The 16,952-nt window shown below is 28.3% G+C and overlaps 1 protein-coding gene across 1 annotated transcript; it reads left to right on the top strand.

The window, feature by feature from the left end:
* The first annotated feature begins 12,821 nt into the window (after positions 1-12,821).
* Positions 12,822-16,314, top strand: LOC101501310 (cyanogenic beta-glucosidase-like). The gene is given in 13 exon segments (XM_012717689.3): positions 12,822-13,071; positions 13,157-13,226; positions 13,365-13,423; positions 13,536-13,611; positions 13,683-13,760; positions 13,862-13,949; positions 14,051-14,306; positions 14,422-14,537; positions 14,985-15,202; positions 15,345-15,376; positions 15,457-15,559; positions 15,655-15,763; positions 15,961-16,314. Coding segments are annotated over 13 exon segments (1,536 nt in total). The 5' UTR covers positions 12,822-12,912; the 3' UTR covers positions 16,133-16,314.
* The last annotated feature ends 638 nt before the right edge of the window (positions 16,315-16,952 follow it).

Below are 16,952 nucleotides of genomic sequence, written 5' to 3'. Positions count from 1 at the left end.
ATATATATATATATATATATATATATATATATATATATATATTATATATAATTTGTCGTTCAAACATAATAATATGTATTCGGTAACAAAAAAAAAAAGTATTGAGACTAATAGCATATGATAAGAAATTAAAGCTGGTAGTTTTAAGATAAACACCACTAATAATTTTTAAACTTTTTAAGAATGGAACACACTACCTCCAAATTAATATTTTTATATTTGATTCATTGACATGTATCCTTATGACACTTCTTAATATTTGTGTTAAAAATAATTTGACATAGTTATTAAATTAATCCCTTTAATTAATATTTTTTATTTTATTTTGAAGGATTAGCCACCAATATTGATAGGTCATAATTGGGGTTTTACGAACAAAATTCACCGGAGCTTCTCTCTCTCTCTCAAAAATAAAACAAATTTATTTCTTCTTCTTTTATTGGAAAGGTGATTTATGGTTATTTTAATGGTTTGCAATCATTCCTCCAAATTATATTGTTCTCTTTTTTCATTAAAGTAAGTGATTTTGCATATATATTTTATTTTTTTATTGTCGTTTTGTTTTGTGAATTTGTCGATCATGTGCAATGTTATGTTGTCTTAGTGTGATGTTTCTATTTTTTGTCTCATTGCACCATTTTAGTTTGTGTTTGCTGAAATGTTTGAGAATAACTGTTGGAAATGATGATGCATTTAATGAAAAGTTCATTGGAAATAATGATGGCATTTATGAGAGTTAGTGTTGTTGTGAATTAAAAAAATTGAGAAATCCCACATTGGAGGAATACCACACACTAGTAGGGTATATAAGGTGGAAGTAATGAACTTGGGATGGGCCCCAAGGGGCACCTCAATTTTGTGAAGGAGAGAGAACGCAAGCAATATTGACCACCACACACGCGCGCCGCCGCCAACATGGCTTGTCTTTGGCTTTGGCTACGTGGTGTATTATTATTTTTGCCTGAAAATTAATTAATTATTTTTTAATTAAATGATTGTTTGCGTTCTATCTCTAATTGAAACGTTAATTACGTAATTGCCCTCCACCTAGTCATATCTGATCCAGTCTTCCTCCCTGAATTCGTGCGTCTGTTTTGCCTGGTCAAAACCCTAATCTTTGGTCTCACGTTTCCTTGATGTCCAGTCAAAAGTCAGAGTCAAATTCCTGAGTTTGGGGCGCACGTTTTGGGGGCTTGGAGCGCACGTTTCTGAGAGCACTACTTGGAGCGCACGTTCTGGTGATCCATGGATTTCTCAGATCCAGTTGTGAATTTCCTCTATAAATAGAGGGTTCTCCACAATTGGAAAATCACACCAAACGCTCTTTGTATTTGAGGCATTTCTCTCTTGTCCCCCTTCATACTGCTTCATCTCTTTCTTCTCTTTCGAGTGGTCATTGTGTCATATTACGAGTGTCAGTCGTAAGACTGCCATATTGAGAGTGTAATTCTAGAACGGTTTTCTACAGTGCAGTAGAACTCCGATACAGAGTATCTGGGCTGTTTTATCTTGGGGACTTCGTGGTTGATAGTCTGCCTTGCACAATTTTGGGCAGTGCCTCGAAACGTCTTAAAGAGAGCGATCTAGTACGCGACTCAACCCAGTAATATTTTCGGTGGCATAAATTGTTTTCAAAGGTTTTCGAATTTCAAAAACAACAATAACTCTTTTAAAGTTGGTAACTTGCTTTTGAGTAAAGGGTGTAATCTCTATTTCAATGTTTTTTCAGCTTTTCAAATGAATTGTCAACATTTGATCGAATTGATTAAATCAGATATCACCTATAGTCCATATGAGTAAATATCATCAAATATTTTAATCGAAGATAGATGAAATTAAAAATCACAAATCCTCTATTATTCTTGATCATTGATCATATATAAAAGAAATTAGTTTGGTTGTTAGAATTAAATTTTTGGTTGTGTAATTTTTCATTGGTCTATGTAATATTTATGTATATCATTAGCGTGTCTTTTACTTTTTAGTTGATTTTAAAATATGGATGAAAAATATCATAATTTGTTATCAATTTGATTGTACTATTCACATATTAGCATTTAAACAAAAGTTATTTTCTTTCAAAAAAAGAAAATAATTAGCCACGATTGATGGAATAGGATATTTGTTCAACACAAAAAACATTTAAAGAAGACTTTTAGAATATGGGTAAAAGTCAGTCATACAAAGCAGCACCGTCCGATTGACCTACCATTAATTTGAAAATAAATAGGGAAATCAATCCTTCAAACTATAGTTTTAGTCAAATTCATTCCTAAAATTTAATAAATTAAAAAATACATTTTTGAAATTTTAAATATTATTTAAAATAATTTATATTTAAATTTTTGTCATTAAAAACTATAATATAACATATTAGTTGAATATGTAACTCATATGCGTTGATCTAATCAATGTCGTTACAATATGAACTAATTTTTCTATGAAATTTAAATATTTCATAGACTAATTTATAAATAATTAATTTATGCATAATTATAATTATTCACACAATCATCTTTGAGATAACAAAACTTTATTGACAAATTCATGTAAGAGAAGATGATATTGACGTTAAATCATCATAAATAAGACACATATTTAATTATAGTGTCACATCAAAATATATATAATGACAAAAATTTACTAAAAAACTATTTTAATTAATATTTTTCAATTTCAAAAATATATTTATCACTTTCAAAATTTAAAACTAATAATCGATACATACATTTCAAAAATCAATCTACTTATTCACTTACTAATCATTAATTTGACTATAAAAAGGTAGTCACAGTCAAGAAATTTAGCTAGCCACCCCACTTTCTCTTTGAAATGCATACCCACTAAAAAAGGCACGCTTACATATTTGCTTTTCATTGCCTTGTGTACCTACTAAAAACGTGATTAAGCAGAAAATTTAGTAACATATATACTTTTAATATATATTTTCTAACACATTATTTTTTATTGGTTAATATTCTCATAGGTTCGACCAAATCATATAAATTTTATAGGATTCATATAGATCTTGATCAATAAAAAATAATGTGTTATTAACATTTTTCTTACAAATTTTCTCATCAATGATTGTCTCATTGATCAAATTGGTACTTCAAATTCTCAGTAAAATTAATGTCTAAATTTTATAAATTAACAAATAAATGCTTTAAAATTACAAAATAGTAATCAAAATAATTAATATTTAAACTTTTATAGTTATAGATTATTAATTAAATATTTAATCTTCCACATTGATCTCATATTAATGTCATCACAATATGAACTAATTTTTTTTTATGAAATTTAATTTTTTAATAGATTAATTCGTCTATAATTAGTCAATGCACAATTACAATTACTCATAAATTTGTCGTTGAAATAACAATTTTATCGATAAATTTATCGTCTGAAAGATGACATTGATGTGCAATCAACACAGATAAACCTCATATTCCATTACAATGTTACATCAAAATATCTAATAATAAAAATTTACGTATAAACTATTTAATTAATACTTTACAATTTCAATAATATATTTATCTGTTTACAAAATTCAAAAACGACTTACAATTTTAAAAATCTTAAAAATCAATTTACATATTCACTTTTTCTTTCACAAAGGATGAGATCATTAATATTTTCTTGAATTAGATAATCATCTCACTCTCACATAAGAGTCATCTTCGAATTATATTTATTATAATAATTTGACACTAATCCAATAAAATTCTTAATTAATTAAATAATATAAAAACTCACGACGAAATGGCCAACTTTACACGACCAATAACTACAAAAATTAGCCGGCTTAATTAATTATTTGTTTCTTCACTATTGACTAGTCAACACTCAAGATTGATAACGATTTTATAACAAGATCAAATTAAAGTTTGTTTAATAAATATTCTAAAATTACTTGTTAAAAAAGAAGGAAATAATTAAAACGAAATTTTTATACTTAAAAAACACTTTTTACATTTAAAAAATATTAAATATACTATTTTTGTGACAATGTTTTTTCATTGAATAAGATGTGTCCTAACATGTTTTATATCATTAACCATGTATAACGTGGTTCTCGTTATTTACATCCACTTCAAGTTAAGGATGGAATTATTCAGACCAATCCATAGGGTTTTACGGTTTAGTCTACGTCAGGTTTAGATTAGGCTAGACTTATTTTTTTAATAGATAAGACTAAAATTTCTAAAAAATTATATTTAGTTAAAAAAAATGTCAGACTATATGTCACATAATAAGTTTTTTAGGTCTATTAGGCCGTCCTACTTAAATAAATATAAATTATATTTTTTTTACTATATTAATTATTATATTAATTTTTTATCTAATTGTTATATATTCAACTTTTAGTAATCTATGCATATTAACCTCATTTAGTTTTTGACATATTTAAATGTTTTATTATAAAATATAATTTAAGTATAATGTATAAAACGTCATATTCTTTAAAATGAGATGTTAAATATCAAAATAAAACTTAATTTTATGACATATTAACTCGTTAATCTATTTAAAGATATGTTTGATTACTTATTCAAAAATGTTAAAATGAAATAAAGTTTTAATTAGGCTAACATACCATATCAGACTTTTATCAAGGCCAGACTCCAGATTCATACCTACAAAGTAAACCTATGACATGCCACAGACCATACTTAGGCCTTGAATTTTTTAAAATATCAAGCTCAGGCTTAGAACAATCTAGCTTGACCCAACCTATTATCACCCCTACTTGAAGTGGAGCTAAAAAATTGACGTCATTTAAAGAATTCACATTCCACTAGAAATATTTACTTATTACATGTATAATACATATACATATAACATGAGTAAAATAATGTTAAGTTAATATTCACATTAATAAATGTAACACAATAACTAATATGCTATCTTTCCCAAAAGAGTCTTTTTCCCAAACAAAAACATTTAAACATATTTTAATAGTAAAAATATAACTATACATTTTTGTAGAAATTAAAAAAAAAAAAAAAAGAAAAACAATATTCTTTGCATTAGGGGAAGAGAGAATAAAGGAAAGAAATAGAGGGAGAGGAGAAGATTTTAGAGTTATTGAAATTTGTAACAAAATTCATTTTACTAGAAAACAAACCATTAAACTTTAAAAGTTTTTGAATTGTACAAAACTTTTTTAGTTATAAAAAGACGTTATTATACCACGAGACTTTTTTATCACATAAAAGTTTTTTAAAATTCTTTCAAATTTTAATTGAATACACTCACTTTCGTATTACTCTTGTATAATTTAAGTTTAATTGTAATTTTGATTTTATTATTTTTATTAAATAATAAAATTATTATTTTTTATTTTAAAATTTAATAATTTAATTCCTCCTTCAATTTTTCTTTAAAAAAAAATTAACATATTTAAAATGGTTTAGCATTTGACCTCATTATGTAGATTGATATAGAAACATAACTATTTATATAGTAAAAACAAATAATTTTAGAAGTTGAGATTGAAAATCTTTTAAAAATTTATTATTATTTAATAGATATTAATCGTTTAATATTATCGTATTATATATAATATTATTTAAAATATATTTAATTTATTATATTTAAAAAAACTAAAGGAGGGAACATGTGTGCCAATGAAACCACGAGCCACGAAATGACGAACTGCAACCGTCTGTGACAGGCTACATACGACGTTGAACAACGGTGACTAATGTAGCCTTCTTGTTATTCTGATCTTGTTCTCTATTTTCTAAGTATGTTGTTACTCTTCTTGCTGTTGTTGTTATTCTGAACTTGTTGTGGTTGTTTTTATGAGTTTAAATTTAATTGTATATTTTAAATGGTTGATTTGGCTTATCTATAAAGTTAATTGACGTTGATCTGAGAGAAATTTGACAAAGGGATGGGGTTCAATGGACTCTTGTGAGTCCAAGGAAGAGGAAAGGCAAGCAACCGGTACAAGTCGGACTAGACGGTGATAAAGGGTACAATGGCAGCAGTTTCAATGCGTTCTACAAGCATCGGGTTGAAGACGGTTTTCATAGGAGAGAAGACAATGAATACATCAAAGGAGAGACAAAATCAATATCAGTTTATGTTACTAATTTTCCCGCATATGCTACTTTGAAGGATATGAAGAAGGAGTAAAATCGTGTGGTATGTTGGTCGATTTTTTTCCTTTCAAATCGATTAAACTTTAAGGGACAGAGATTCGGATTTGCTAGGTTTGTGAAGGTGAATGGTGTTGGGAAACTTTTCAAAGCTACTCGAAATGTATGGTTCGATTCTTTTAAAATATAGGCGAATGAAGCACATTTTGATAGGGAGCGGGAGACAAGAAGGACTGGTGGAGGTCAGAATGTTGCTGCAATTTTCAAATACGGTAAAGACCAGACATACCAAAGAGTGGGGGAAGTGGTGAAAGGTAGAACTACAAACGTCTCATACGTATATATGGTGGGTAGAAAACAAAGATTGGTGTGGTATCAGATTCGAGACCAAAAAGGAGGATATGGAGTGGGCGAAAAGGGGGCGTGTGGGGATTCTCCACGATATGAAAATGGTCTCAGTTGCTCAAAATTTAGTAAATCATGCAAGATTCACTTCACTGCGAGTCATACCAATGGGGAGTCACAAAGTATTTATTTACGTTGATGTAACCGTGGATGTGAAGGGGACGATGGAAGAGGGAGCTAAATTTTTTAGTGCAGTTGCTAATTATGGGGGATAATTTGGATCCCAAAAATTTGGAAAATTTTATGACTGAAGTTAATGGTGGTTTGAATTGGGTGGAGATAAAAGCTGAATTGGATTGTGATGGGCGAGTAATAAGGATGGTGGGTTGGACAATAATTTGGAGTTAATTCTTAATATGGCGGGGAGGAAAACTAGGGGTAGTAACAATTGTCCAAATAATTATAATTTATTGGAGAGAGAAAACCCATAAGTTAGGAGTGGAGGAGGCATGCAGATTCGTTGGTTATGAAATTGTTGAGAGGCATGCAGATTCGTTGATTCAAATTGAGGGTGGCATGGAGGGACCCATTGGACTTGGTCAACATGAAACAGTTTCATTTAATGTGGAGCGAAAATGTATTGATTTCCAAATGGATGAAGCAACACATGAAGGTAGTTTGACGAAGCAGACTTGTGATATTGGATCGCGACTAGGCGGTAGTAGTGCGAGCCTTATTCATGGTGGGGTAGACTTAGCAACATGTTTAGACATAATGGGGTCTGAAGAGCATGTTGGAAAGCCATGTAGAATTATACAGATGGAAGGTTCACTGAAAATGACTATTCGAAAGAGAATTTTCTAAAAAGTCAATATAGAGAATTTTTATCTTTGAAACAAATATCTAGACTACCAGAGCATCAACGGAAGGAGAGACTTTTGTTCGAGGCTCAATAGAAAAAGAATAGGAGACAAACAACTTTGTTCGCTTCATTAAATCAAGTAAGTGTTTCTTCTTCAACTAGTTTGGTTAATTCTTCATCTCGAGCAGATTGAAGGCATTTGGATTTACTTAATAATGATGCGACAAAGGTGGGTAAAGAAGTATTAAGTTTTGTAAAAGAGGTCCGATTAATTCCATAAGAGGAAGAAAATATTATAGTTGAAAAAATAATGGAAATGGAAAAAGGGATATAGTGAATATTGGAAAAAATGCATAGGAAGTTAGAAGTGGATGGGGTAGGAAGTTTTTGGTGATAGTAAGGTTAACAATGAAGATGTTATGTTATAATATTAGAGGCATGGGAGGGGTTGAAAAGAAAAAAGAATTGCAGGGTTGAATAAAAAAAATAAAAAAAACCCTGATATAGTGTGTGTTTAAGAAACGAAATTAGAGGTTGTGGAGGAAAAGATGTGTGAAATTGTGTGGGGATCAAAAGGGTTTGGATTTTCGTTCAAACCCTCAGTAGGTAGATTCAAAGGTATACTAACTTTGTGGGATAAATCGCGGGTCCATATGTGGAGTTCTTCCATATTAAATCATGCATTAGTTATGGAGGGGGAATGGAAGGATACTAGAGAAAAATTTGTGTGGTAAATGTTTATGCACCTTGTGACAGAATTAAGAAGCGAGAACTGTGTAATATGATAGTTGAGAACATTGAGAGCGATATACATTGTTGTTGGTGTGTATGTGGAGATATCCAAATGGAAGACATTTTGTGTTTTAATAATTTTATTGATGAATCAGAATTTAATGATTTGCCTTTAAATGGTAAAACTTTTGCTTGATGTCGTTTGGATGGATCTGTCATGAGAAGATTAGACCGATTTCTTTTATCAAAGAGGCGGGGTCGTCAATGGCCCATTTGTTTGCAATGGGCGTTGGATAGAGGCTTATTAGATCATTGTCCATTATTCTTCTGTGATGATTGAGATACTTGGGGATCAAGACCTTTTCATATGTTGAAGTGTTGGGAGGAATTTGATGGTTATAAAGATTATGTTAAGGAGGTATGGGATAATCTTTCGAGAATGCATGAATATTAAATTCTTCTCAAATTTATATGAATAAATATTCTTTTTTTTTTGTTTTTAAAAAACTATAATTGATCCAAATAATATAAAATAAAATTATTTATTCAATCCTTCAAGATGCACGAATATTGAGTTCGTCCATAATTCATTGAGAATAAATATTGAATTTTTTAAAGTTCTTCAAGAACTATATAGTAGATCTAAATAATAAATAAAACAATTATTTGTGCAATCCAGGAATGCACAAATATTGAATTATTTTAAAATTCATAGGAGTAAATAATCATAATATATATATATATAAATTAGCATTTAAAAATTATTAAAATATACATTCATTAGATTTAATGTTGTTAGATTAACATATTGTAAATTAATCGAAACAATGACAAAATATAAAAGTGTAAAGATAAATAAGAGAAAGAAAGAAAAAAGAGTGAATATAGTATGATTCTCATATTATATAGTTTCTATTACAAAGTAAATTCTATTTATAAAATACAAGTAAATGAACATTCACTAATAGATCCTAATATTAATTATATATGTTATAGATTATAAAATATATAAGATATTTTTTACAATTAAATAAAAAATACAGCTATACCTTATCATTTTCATCTTGTTCACGCTTTGTATTCTGAATGATAACCATTGGAGGCCAAACAATTTAATGATATTTCTCTTCGTCTTTTAAACCTTTCAATTTTTCAAATACTTCCCCAGTCAGAACTACTGCAGTACCCCATTTTCCAAATGCTTCTCGGCGTCTTTTTAGCCATTTCTTTGATTATTTCTTGAACAATGTATCTGTCTTGATAGCCTGCATCGCTTGGAATCATTTCGATATGATTGACACTTGATAATGTTGTTAGCTCTAAATCAACAGATCTACTCCAGGCCTAAAACCAATTCCATAGTACTTCGACTGTGAGCACGATATCATAAACGCAACCAATTGAAGACTCAAGATATATAATAATGACTGAAAAAGAATCCCTAACAATGAAATAGAAACAGAAAATGAAAGCCTTAAAAAATTTCAGAAGAAAAAAAAAATGAAACATAAATGAGAATGACAAGAAAAATAGAAGTGGTGCGCAACACTTACAATGGCGGAGAAGTTAAGATGTGACGGCTCCGACGAGATGGCGAAGTCGTATCATAGATGTGGTCCCACATAGAAGGGTTGCGTCGGATATGAGATACGAAGGGTTACGTGGTCGGAGATGAGATGAATTATGTCGAAGAAAGGTTTGAGGATTCAAGAGATGTGACGACGCCAGAGATGATACATCGCTGTTGGAAAGGGATGGGGAAGGGAGAGATAATTATAAAATAGAGGTTTGGTGAATAAATTATTTCGCCGAGAGAAAGTTTGATGAAGAAATTAACTAGGGTTTTGATTTGAACCGATTACTTGTAAATAATTATAAATAAAAAAAATGAGACTCTGAGACAGAGCTTATAGCAAAAACGCCTTTAAAAGACACTAAGACAGCGCTTTTTATAAAAACGTTGTCATATTTACTTCGTGTATTTTTAAAATATTAGTATCTATGACATTTTTTTTATAAAAAAAAAAAAAAACACTTTAAAAGACATCCACATAATACAACGCTTTTTAAAACAAAAAAGCTGTCTAAGACTCATTGTATTTTTAAAATATAATACAACAACGCTTTTACTTAACAAGCGATGTTAAAGATGCGCTATAAAATCCATATTTTGGTATAGTGATAATACATGGAGATTCATATCAAATATATTTATCCAATATTACTTTAGGATTAATCTTAATGTATTATATTGGAGCAATTGGAATATACGCAACACATCAAAAATTCACTAAGATGTGGAATATTAGGATTTTAACCTAAAATCAACTGTAAATTAAAGAGATAACTTACATATAGTAACTTGTTTGCTTGAAGAAAGACAAATTCTCAAAATACATGCATGATTTCATATTGGTCATACAATTACCTTTAGACTTTTAAAGAATGTATTTTCAAGTCTTTTTTGTTTGTATGAACATATGCCAAAAGATGTTCAATATAAATTTCAATTGACAAATGATACTTATTAAATACTTTCTGTAAAGTTTTGAAAACGAACTCTTAGTCAAATTAGTTGAGAAATTCTCACAAACTTTTGATTGTGAGTTGCAATAAACATACATGTAATAATTTAGTTGATGCATCAATTCAAGTCATAAAATATCTAAATGATCTTCATAATCGTGATCTAATTATTGACTCATAAATTTCACCTTAAATTCATTTTATAAATGTGAGAGACTCATTTTCTCAAACTATTGACTTTCTTGGGGAACTAGCAATGCACAAAAGTTATAATACTAAAGAAGTTTCTTACTCTTCAATACATACCCATAGAAATCTTTAACTTTTGTGTTTTGCATCGTAATAGATTGGAATGGTCCAACGAGTCTTATCAACAACAAACTTTAATATGATTTGTAAACTTCCTATTTATAAGGATATGCATTTCAATAATTCTAATCATGTTGAATAAATATTGGAGCACCCACTTTTGGGAATAAAGTTTAATTGATGATGTGACATTTCACCTTTTTGTTTTTCAATAACCACTCTTTTATTTAATCACAAATGTGACAAATATTTTAAAATATTGTTGAAAGGATTTTCTTTCTCAAATTTGGCTACTTCATGAGCATATTTGAGTGACACAAAAATATATGTATTTTATTTTATTTTTCTTTCTTTAAAATCAATACCAAAATCAATTAGATTTCAATCATGGTCTAAATGTATAGTTCTTCAGAAACAAAGCCACAAGTCTTTTGCATTGAATAAATTTTTGGTTACATTAAGAGCATATTCAACGAACATAAATAATTTCCTCTTAATTTTCTTTGTTACATATCATACTAAAATCAAATAGATCTTATATATTTTAATCAAGAGTATAAAAATCTATTTATTTAAGTACTCAACCACTAAACGGTGATCAAGGAAATCATACTTCGAACAATCAAATATTGGTGCTTTAATATTAAAATTTTAGTTTTCAAAAAACTAGATCACAAGTTATCTTCGTAAGCAGTTTTAAAGAAAATCATTCTTTGAGCAATAATACATATTAAAATTTTAGTTTTCAAAAAACTAGATCACAAGTTATCTTCGTAAGCAGTTTTAAAGAAAATCATTCTTTGAGCAATAATACATAGATGCTTCAATATTAAATTTATAGTTCTTTAAGAACTATGTCATAAATTACTGTCGCAATTCTTCACAATCCTTCACAGATGTTTGATTACTAAACTCCTAAATTCTTCAAGAATTATATAAAAATCATCATAAATGGTGACCAAAGAAAAAATTTAATTAATTCCTCAAGGACTATTATACTGTAACCTTAATAAATAAATAAAATTAATTAATTGTAAATCATAACATTAAAGAAAATAGGAAATTAATTATAAATCAATATCCATTAGCGGAAAATTAATTATCAATTCATGGATGTAATAAAGATGCAGTTTAAGACCTATTAAAATATTCAATTTTATCAAATAAGTTACCGCATCAGTAATTAACAGCAAATAAATAATTTAGAAATTTTATTTTATTGAATCAAATAATATGTTTATATATATTTGTTTCTTTTTCAAAATCAATTATATATTTATGAATTTTGTAGTATTAGAATATGACGGCAAATCAAATGATATAGTCAATTATGGAAAAATCAAACTTAAACCTAATTATGGATATCGGAATACTAATATTTATTTTATTGAATGAAATCCAATGAATATTAAATATTAATTATATGATTGGAATACTAATTAATTATATCATATTTTGATTTTGGTTTGATTAGCATACGTATACGTTTAATGGTAAAAATGACATTTGAATATTTTAATGGTCTAAAATGAATATTGCAAAAAGCCAAAACCTTCAAATTAATATCATTAAGCCAATCCTGTAGGGATGTTTGAATATTAAATTCTTTTAAAATTTATAGGATAAACATTGAATTTTTAAGTTCTTCAAGAATTATATAACATATCTAAAAAATATATAAAAAAATCATTTGTGTAATTCAGAAATGCACAAATATTGAATTATTCCAAAATTCATATGTGTAAATAAACATGATATATATATATATATATATATATATATATATATAATTAACATGAAAAAATTATTAAAATATACATTCAATAGATTTACTATTGTTAGATTAACGTATTGTAAATTAATCAAAACAATAACAAAATATAAAAGAGTAAGGATTGAATCAGTCCCCGTGAAACAATCGCACTATAAACGAACTTGCACATATTTTTATTAGCCAAAGGAAAATGTCTTCTTCCTCACACTAAAAAGGGAAACTATAATCACTGAATTTCAGTTTTCTAAATCATGAAACTTATAATGGAAGTTTTGAATTTGAGTGTGTTTATGTTACTCTCTCTATTATCCATTATTACTTGCATAGATGCTCTTCAATCTATTCCCACTCTCAATCGAAGCAGTTTCCCTCCAGGATTTATTTTTGGAACAGCCTCCTCCGCGTATCAGGCATCAACCACCTTTCAATTAATATTATAAACTTTAAATTTTGTTTATTCAATTTCATTTTGTTTCATGTTACTTCAATTTGTAGTATGAAGGTGCAGCAAATGAAGATGGAAAAGGACCCAGTATTTGGGATATCTTCACTCATAAATATCCAGGTTTTAATTCTCTTTTTCTTTTTTCAATATTTAACATATCGATACAAATCATGTGTTTTAATTATAAATTGATTTGTCTAGTTACATAATAACATGTATAGATAGATTCCTCATATTTATTAATGAAATTGCATGCAGAAAAAATAAGAGATAGAAGTAATGGAGATGTAGCTGACGACTCATATCATCGCTACAAGGTATGGTCCAAATTATAGTTTTGGCGAAGGTATATATATATTAAAAAAAAATGTAACATATATTAGTTTAGAGTTTAGAGTCATGATAGATTTATCTATATATGTATTTCAGGAAGATATTGGAATCATGAAGGATATAAATATGGATGCTTATAGATTCTCCATTTCTTGGTCTAGAGTGCTACCAAGTAAGTCATATTGCTCTCTTGAAGATTGGTGATAATATAATAACCATTATAAATTTTTTAACCATTTGCAGAAGGAAAGCTAAGTGGAGGTGTAAACAAGGAAGGAATAAACTATTACAACAACCTCATCGACGAACTATTGGATAATGGTCAAGATTCATCAACATTTAGATATTTATTAAGTTTTCACAATGTATTACTTTCATATCGATATGTTGTTAAACATAAAAAATCATCGGCAATAATGTAGGTATGCAACCATTTGTGACCATTTTTCATTGGGACGTTCCACAAGCTTTAGAAGATGAGTACCACGGGTTTTTGAGTCATTCCATTGTGTAAGTGACACCAATTTTCCGTCTAAAATATATCTATGTATGACTATTTAGACAAAGTTTGTAGTAAATTTAATTAATATATGTAATTGATAAATTTGCAGAGATGATTTTAAGGACTACGCTGAACTTTGCTTCAAGGAATTTGGTGACAGAGTTAAACATTGGATTACATTGAACGAACCACGGAGTGTGAGCATGAATGCCTACGCAGTGGGAATGTTTGCGCCGGGTCGATGTTCAGAATGGATAAAATTGAATTGCACAGGAGGTGATTCAGGGACAGAACCATATTTGGCTGCACACTACCAACTTCTTGCTCATTCTGCTGCTGTTAAACTGTACAAAACTACGTATCAGGTTCTATTATTGACATTTTTTTAAAAGCAAAATAGTATTCAAATAACATAGACTTGAACATCTCTACTTATTGGAGATGTTGCTAACTAAATTCCCAAAATTTTGAAAATTGCAGGCATCTCAAAAAGGTTCAATAGGAATTACATTGATCTCTAATTGGTTTGTTCCAGCCTCTAAAGAGACATCTGATCGTGATGCTGCACAATGATCCATCGACTTTATGTTTGGATGGTAAAAATTAAACTTAACTATTGATAGTATATTATATTATTGGCTAAATTACATTTGTGGTCCCTTAACTTAATTTCAGGTAACGTTTTAGTCCTTTATCTTTTTTTTTCCGATTTAGTCCTTTATTCCTAACAATATCAAATAAAGTATGAAAATATGAGTTTATTTGAAGATTTGCATTACGAATTTGATGAAATTTGTATTATATTGAAGAATATAATTAATTTTATGAGTTTTGATTGAAATTTTTTTTGAATTTTTTTATAAAAAAGGATAACATTGTTGAAATTTTAAAACATAAAATATCAAATTGTCACTTAAAATTAAATTAAAGGACCAAGTCGAGAAAAAAAAAAGATAAAGGACTAAAACGTTATCTGAAACTAAGTTAAAGGACCACAAATTTGATGAAAATATGATTCAATAGTGTATCATTCCACATATTAGGTATATGGATCCAATAACAAAAGGAGAATATCCAAAAAGCATGCAATCATTGGTGGGAAAGCGGCTACCAAAGTTTTCAAAAGAAGAATCTGAGCAACTTAAGGGGTCCTTTGATTTTTTGGGCTTAAACTATTACGCATCATCTTATTCTGCTGATGCACCTCAACTACGTGGTGCAAGACCAGCGCTGTTTACTGATCCTCTTGTTAATGAAACATGTAATTATCAACTTTATTATATGCTTTCATTCATTAATTAATTCAATTTTAATGAATTTCCAAATAGAATTGAAAGAAAAGTAATTGTACCTATTCTAAACTTTCTATGTAATTAGCATTGTTTATCCTTTTTCCTTGACAGTTCAACATAATGGCAAGCCCCTTTGTTCAATGGTATGTATTTCATTCTATCATTAGCAACTAACTTACACATCAATGTTTTTTACAAAAGATCTATTTATTATTGTATGCAGGCCGCTTCTGATTGGTTATGCATTTATCCACGAGGATTTCGACAGTTGTTGCTTTACATCAAGAAGAAGTACAACAACCCCGTAATTTATATTACTGAAAATGGTAATATTTCTATTATACTTTGTTTTCTACGATATTATATTTATAGGATTGTATATTTTTAAAGCTAATGAAAGTGTGACAAAATAAATTGGTAGGTCGTGATGAGTTCAACGATCCAACATTATCGCTTAAAGAATCTCTTATAGATACTTACAGAATTGATTACTATTACCGTCATCTTTATTATCTTCAAACTGCGATCAAGTAAGTAACACTTTTTTAAAAGAGTCTTTCTTTTCATATTTTCTACCATTTCTTTTTACATTTACCTTTTACAAGAAAATAGAAAGGTGGTTTCTTTCACATTTTAAGTGTAAAAGGAATGTGTAGAAAAATCGATATAGAGATAACATTTTTATTGGGGTTAATTATTTTACTTATATTGAACTTTATGCATGAAGGGATGGTGTGAATGTAAAAGGATATTTTGCATGGTCATTACTGGATAACTTTGAATGGGAATCTGGCTACTTCTTGCGATTTGGAATCGTCTTTGTGGATTATAAAGACAACCAAAAAAGATACCCAAAACTCTCAGCGCATTGGTTCAAGAATTTCCTCCAAAAATCTTAGACAAGTAGTAAATTCCCATGATTCAAAAAAAGGTATTTTGTTTTAATAAAATCAAATTAGAAAAATACAATCTTTGTTAGATCGTAGATTTAAAAATAAAAGAAATGCGGATAATATAATTCAGATTTAGTAAATCACATTTTTTTGTCTTAGTAAATTTTATTCACCCTCTTTTACCCCAATGAATTTCTAAATGTTGCAACTATTAAACTTGCATTTTTTTAGTCACTATTAAACTTGCACAACAGTGTGAATTGCATGCTCTCCATCCAATGCTGTATGCATTCTACAAGAAAAATAAAGATGATTTAATACTATTGTGATTGTAGTTATTCAATTATTGGATATTATTATATAGTTGGCTTGAACTTTTCAGGTAAAATAATTATATTAATATGATTAATAATAATCAAGTATTTATATTAATATAGTTAATATTAATCAAGTAGTTGATTTTTGAAAGGGTTGATTGGCCCTCTAGAATTAATATATGGTCGTAATAAAAAGCTTTATTCATCTCTAGGCAAGACGTGGTGTAATTTTTTTATTGTGCGAAAACTTTTAGTATTGACAAATATAATGTCAATTTTATAAATTTATTAATTATCAATTTCAATTTATATGTTAGAGATATCATAAAATGTCATAGCTAAAAAAATAATTTAAAAATATTTTTATAAAATAAATCGATATTTTTTAGAAGAAAATGTTTTAATTTTATCGAGAATTTTTTTTTTTTGGTATTTTCTTTAGAAAAATAAATTTAAAAAAAAAATCCAATTGACGAAACATTAAACTCATAAGCCCACTAAGGCCCAAA

This window comes from Cicer arietinum, chromosome 6 (assembly GCF_000331145.2).
Source record: "Cicer arietinum cultivar CDC Frontier isolate Library 1 chromosome 6, Cicar.CDCFrontier_v2.0, whole genome shotgun sequence".
Classification (NCBI taxonomy): Eukaryota; Viridiplantae; Streptophyta; class Magnoliopsida; order Fabales; family Fabaceae; genus Cicer; species Cicer arietinum.
Note: the sequence above shows the minus strand (reverse complement) of the source record. Positions and strands in the feature narration are given on the sequence as shown.